This window comes from Cryptomeria japonica, chromosome 2 (genome assembly GCF_030272615.1).
Source record: "Cryptomeria japonica chromosome 2, Sugi_1.0, whole genome shotgun sequence".
NCBI classification, from domain to species: domain Eukaryota; kingdom Viridiplantae; phylum Streptophyta; class Pinopsida; order Cupressales; family Cupressaceae; genus Cryptomeria; species Cryptomeria japonica.
This window is the reverse complement of record NC_081406.1, coordinates 181,432,052-181,438,523: the sequence shown is the minus strand read 5'-3', so window position 1 is coordinate 181,438,523 and position 6,472 is coordinate 181,432,052. Positions and strand designations below refer to the sequence as shown.

The window sequence follows — 6,472 nt, the reverse complement described above, 5'->3', positions numbered from 1 at the left end:
AAATCAAGGCTATAAGATGGTTCAACCATGAATTACTATATTCATGCATTGATGTCATCAACTCTACTTAAGGAGGAATTAGATGAGATATTTGTGTGCTAAATTTAATATTTATTATTTTTTTAAAGGTGATTATAAAATATTTTTTTTGTGTCTAATAAAGCTTATAGTAATCATTATAGCCAATTTTGCGCTCCCAAGCTTACAAGTAATCATTATAACTAATTTTGTGTACATTGAATTTGACAGTTTAGATCATTTCAAAGTGTCGCTCCATACCTACTTAAAATGCCCCAATAATCATACATTTAAAATTGCCAATACTTATACACAAATGTCCCAATAGTAAAGATTTAATATAATTTCAGTGGTTCATCCACTTTTATTACAATAAAAAATTAAAAAAAAAAAAAAAATTAATTAATTTTTTTTATTTCTTTGAAGTGAGGAAGAAGGGACAATAGGTTGCTGTTCCCCCCTAAAAATTTTTGCCTGCAGTTTTTATAAAAAATTATAACAACTTTTGCTTATTGTCTACTCAGGCATGGCATACACAATTGATCGTATTTATTAAGAGACAACCCTAAATCTTACATTTTTGCCTGCAGTTTTTTCTCAAAGGGGTTCATTGGTAAGGTGATATTTTACGCAGGGTTTCGGATTTCGACGGAACTCTGATAACAAATGGGTAAGAAATCTTCAATGTTTCTGATTGAAAATTGTTTAAACGTGGTTCATAAATCTACATTTTCTTTTCATATTCATTAGTAGTCTGATGTATTGATTTTGGACTGAACATTGTGGATACTTTGACTTTTGTTGATTTTTATGGTAATTTTGTAATGGACAGCGAGGATCAAGGTTCATGAGTTGCGCACAAAGAGCAAGTCAGATCTGCAGAATCAGCTGAAGGAGCTCAAAGCTGAGTTGGCACTGCTCAGGGTAGCTAAGGTTACAGGAGGAGCTCCCAACAAGCTCTCAAAGATGTAAGTGCTTTTTCCTTTAATATCGAGTTTTGAAGGTTTTCCAGATATTGCTGAGGTTGGTGCGTTTTTTGTAAAATTTGTGGTCGTTAGGATTTAGTGCAACCATTGGGATTTTTTTGAGTTTTTTAACTGGGGTTATTGATTTGCATAGCCAATTTGTTTTGAATTAATTTGTTTCTTGTAAGAAAGCTTTGTACCTATTGATTTTGTTTGAGGTTTCAGTTTATCTTGTTTTGGTTCATTTAAAATGTACTATTAATTTGATGCCGAATTGTTTTTATTTTCAGCAAAGTGGTAAGGAAATCGATAGCACAGGTTTTGACTGTTATTTCCCAGACCCAGAAAAGTGCGTTGAGAGAGGCATTCAAGAAGAAGAAGTACATGCCACTTGACCTGCGCCCAAAGAAGACTCGTGCGATTAGGCGACGTCTCACCAAACATCAGGTATTGTGATAATCCGATGACCCTATATAATGATTCAACATGCATTTTGTGCAATTCCTTTTGAACCAGCTCCTACATACTTTACTCCTGTTTCAATCCCTCTTTGTTTCTGTCACCTTACATCCCCTGACCTTAGCCTTGACTGATCCTAACAATGTTCCCTGATTTTCATGCTTGTTAACTTTCACCATGGCTCTCTCAGGAAATGTTGTAGCTGTCTTTCTTTACCCTGCAACCTCTGCTTACTCTACTTTGCTACACATCTCTGCTCACCATCCACAAGCTCAATCAATCATGGTTAAAGCACTAACAAAAGGTCCTTCATCCTCACAAAACAATTAAATGTGGAAATCTTATATAGTCTCTTATTTCATTGTCTTTACACCATTCTTTCTCACATACTCATGACTGTGAATGATTGTTCACCTTTTTACTATGGTGGCTGTCATGCATAACTCTTTTACCGTCCACTTAGAAACATTTTTCACATTTATCCCATGCCTTTCATGCCCTATATCTTTCCTCCTTTTCCTTTAGATGTGTATTCCTTGTGGATAATCCTTTAATGCTGCCTTTTCAACATTGTTGGGCATGGAACATGGTCTTCTTGACTGTCAATCTCACATGTATATGATTACAGTCTTCCTTCCAACAGCAAGCCATAAATGCCCCTTTTGATTGCTTTTTGCTTTTGTCATTTACTTGCCATGTTGGTGTCTTTGTGGCTCATTCATAGCCTTAATCCACATTCTTGGACTGTCCTCTGTCGTTTATCCACAGCTTCCATTGTTTGTGCTTTAAGTCTTCTAACATGCTCTTTATGGTTTCATGATCCCTGTGACTGCCCTCCTATGACTGTCATACCTTCTTGACTGTCTTTGGGACCGATAAGCATTTCACACCCTTCACTGTGACTGCGATTAGAAAGACAATTTCCTAGACTGTCTTCAACTTCATCTTCTATTCCTTATTATTACTATCTATTGCCATAAACTCTGTCGTGTGTCTTACCATCATCATGAATTTGACTTGCAAAATCATGATAAGACTGTCATGTGTGTCTTTAGGTTGTCTTATGATTGTCCACTTAAAGTATCTTGACACTTTTTTAGGCATAGCAAACTGTCATGCCCTTTTAGGTCTGTCTTCCATGGGATTGTGAGGACCGTGTTTACTTCTCACTGTCATATATTGTGTCTTCTAGTATTGAGGCTTGTTTAGATCATCATCAACACTTCACATTTTCAATCACCATACATACTGTCATCTTCTTGTAGCACTTCCACATTTCACTGAATTATGCATCATGTTCTTTTGATCTTTTATATGACCATATCTTCTTTTGGAAAGGCTCAGTCTTCTTTCGTCAATCCCCTGCCTAACATCCGCTATCAGATCCTCACAGGACTGTCATTTAATGATTGTCATTAATGTCATAAACCCTCATGTTTATACCTTATGTCCACTTAAAGACTGCTATGTTAATGATAGTAATATCTCCTCTGTGTCATAATCACAAAACAATGTCATGTGACAGTGACCTTCAACTGCTCTGTCAACTGTTCTAAATGACTATCTTTTGAATTTTTCATGAATTTTCATACACTATAATTTGCCTCACAGTCATCCATCATTTGTTAACTAATCCTTCATTCTGTCCTTATCATAATGGTCTCCTTTGTTATTGTCACACTTTCTCATAGTGTTTCAATATCGCTTCCTTATCTTTTGTCATGAACTGTCATGATAAGGTCTGACCCATTTGTTATGACAGTCCTAGAAAGTCTACATGTAACATGACACTTTTCCTTCTTTTGCACTTTAACAATACTCTGTTAACACTTGAATGGTAACAAGAATCAACTAATTAGGGTTTCACCATTACTATGACTTTGCCATACATCATACAACATTGGGACAAGACCAAATAGAGGAACAGCATTTTTTAATATCATTTAGGCTTGAACTGTCCTAGTTTGTTGCTGTTTAAGCATCTCATGACTTGACCATTTGTGGGAGTGTCCTGCTTCCTTTCTTTTGCACTGTCCATTGTTTAACATTATATTCTCTAATGGCAGTTAAATGTAATCGTCATCTGTGACTCTTGTAGCCTTATCCTCTTCTCTTAGGTATTGTTGCCTTAATGATACATTTCACCTCCCGAATTTTTTTTATGGCATCTCAATCAAACTCTCAAGATTCCAAAGATGCATTGTTCTCTAACCTTTGGACTGAACTCTGTCTTCTATTGCCAAGTTCACCGTATTTTGCAACTTTCTTCATTTCATCAGATAATGCTAAAGGATACACACACTTGATTCTCGGTCTGTTCGTTTGAGCTTCCCAGTAAACCAATTATTATCCTTCCTTGACTATGCTCAAGGGCTTCTCATCCATGGTTAGATGCACATATCAAAAATGTAAAAACTAAAATCCTCACTTAAACATCCAGAACAATGAATGATGGTGATATTACAGGGTTAATTACCTTAGGGTATTTAACCTTCTTAATGAGGGTTTTAAAGACAACTTTAACAGTTTTATGGAGATTTGATTTGGTTGCCGAAACAAGTGGTGGACAAGGTTTATGGAAGTTTTCATATTCCACGTGCATGTGTTTGCATAAGCGAGAATCAGTGATATTTATGGATCCTACAACCATTTCTAACCTCATTTCCTCCAAAATGAATGCCTTTTTACGTCCAACTGTCCTGGGGCAGATTCTTCACAGCTTTTAAACTGAACACCAACAAAACCAACATTGCATGCATCTTCCAGCTGGGGAACTGATAATAAGAGTTTTCAACTCTATCTTCCATTGAAGCTCTCATATTGAGGTGTAAAAAAGGTCTTGGCTGCCATGATAACTTGCAGATGTTACGGAAAAAGACCTAAAAGTGATCAAAACCCTAATGAGGTCGACTATTCCTATTGGAAATCAAGCTCCTCTCAAAGTAAGAACTCTTTTCAAAGCTCATGCATCGTGGAATTGATGATCATGCATGTAGACCTAGTAAAACAATAAGACTGTGTACGAATTTTTGACAAAATAAGGCATTATGACATGGTTAAAGCATTTTATAATTAATCACTTACCTCTTGAGAGTATTCTCAATCTCCTTCTAAGTCCTAAAACACACCTTGTAGATGACTATTTCAATCCAAAAGTGAAATAGGTTAACGGTTATAATACTGCCCTAGCTTTTTGTTCTACTTATTGGTGTGTTAAGGTTCCCTTGATTTCTTTTCTAACATACCCATGATTAATGCCTGGATATCAGGTTTCATTAGTTTGGTATATCTCCCTTAAAGCAATTTTTGCTTATGCTCAGATTTTGTGACTGACAATTTTAAAAGGGGATAATATAATCCGCTTGTTTTAATTGCTATATCAACGTTTCCTGGCAATGTGAACCTGGGGTCAGTTTGGAAACCACAATGGTTTTGCCACTTGAACTTATACCATACTGACATATCTGAGTAGTAGTGTTAGTTGTGAAAATTGTTCTGGTCTCTGCACCATTAATTCCAGATTTGCCTTTTTGAACTGGAGTCTTGATGATTTGAAAACTAAGACATGGCCAAAAAGTGGATGGGTATATTACTCAGATGCATTGGAAATTATTTTAGAACATGATACAAAAGCAGATTGATAGATTACTCACATATGTTTTCCTCTGTAAAATGGTCAAAATAGGTGTTTCAAGTGGCCAACTCGAGTAACTTGTTTGCTGCTTGTAATCCTTATGATTCAAAGGCGAAAGTTTGGAACTAGTACGCTCCCTATTCCACATTCAGTTGTAACAAAAATCATCTGCAAGCACACCATCTGTCACAAAAAGGAGATCAAGCAAGAATAATATGCTCAACAACCTGATAATTCTTTATTGATTGCATAAGAGAATATGTTCCAATGGTTGAATGAATCCTTATGTAAAGAATGAATGAAACCCTAGATGCAAACCCTAAAGCTAGATTAAATTAGCTAGTGTCAAGTGTAACCTTATTTCTGAATCAACCTTTTTGAATGGTTTGCCCGTCACCTTGGTCAGTTACTGTCTGTGCCCTATGTGGAGATTGGTTGCCTTTGTAGCAATGTTTGCAAGTCTGTATTATCTGTATGATCGTGCATTTGATATTCTAATATTAATTATTTAGCAGTTTATTTAACACTCACGTAGGATGGCTTTCAGTTTAGGCCGTGTAATGGTTTTGCACTGATAATTGTTAGAGTTGTTGATTTGTGCATATCCATCTTGAAAACAATGAATTAACATGTACCTATATAAGAATGCAGTTTTTTGAAGAAACCTTTATCCGACAGGATGTTTGTTTCAAGAAGTTCCAACATAATTAATATCCTAATAATTCTTGTTAAAATAGATTATTAATTTGAACCGCTTTTTCATTTTTGTTTCAGGCTTCATTGAAGACAGAGAGAGAGAAGAAAAAGGATATGTATTTCCCTATGAGAAATTATGCAATTAAAGTCTAGAGATTAGGACTATTTAAGGTCTTTAACTGTAGAATTGCCAATTGCACACCCAATGGGTATTTTTGATAAAGTGAGTTTTCATTGTTAAACAGTGATTTCTATAAATTGGTAATATGATTTATGATCAAGTAATACAATGTTCATCATTGATGGAAAAATATGGATGTGGTTCATTGTTGAGAACCGTCCCCATTTTTTTGTACCAAGTAATACAGATTTAAACTGTCGAGAGTTAAATTAAATTCTACACATAAATAGGATTGGTAAAAGCAAATGACTAACAGACACCAGAGCTGCACAATTTATTTATGTGGGTGCCATTAATAATAATAATTAATAAATTATATAAATTAGCTCCATATGAATGACAGAGGCATTATTCTATTGATCATATTCATTGCATTTGTGATTAATGAGTCTAATCCACTCCTTTTCCTTCAAAATCTTTCCCTTCTTTTCTTAAGTGCTTCTCTTACAGTTTTTTAGATTTAAACATAATATCACCAGAAATCCCAGAGTTTGAATTGAAATAAATGTATTGGCTAGA

The 6,472-nt window shown here is 35.1% G+C and overlaps 1 protein-coding gene across 1 annotated transcript; it reads left to right on the top strand.

The window, feature by feature from the left end:
• Positions 1-529: 529 nt before the first annotated feature.
• On the top strand, positions 530-6,212 carry LOC131053641 (large ribosomal subunit protein uL29z). The gene is made up of 4 exons (XM_057988251.2): positions 530-688; positions 851-986; positions 1,274-1,430; positions 5,851-6,212. Exons 1-4 carry the CDS (start codon positions 685-687, stop codon positions 5,923-5,925), a joined length of 372 nt encoding a protein of 123 aa, XP_057844234.2. The 5' UTR covers positions 530-684; the 3' UTR covers positions 5,926-6,212.
• Positions 6,213-6,472: the final 260 nt, after the last annotated feature.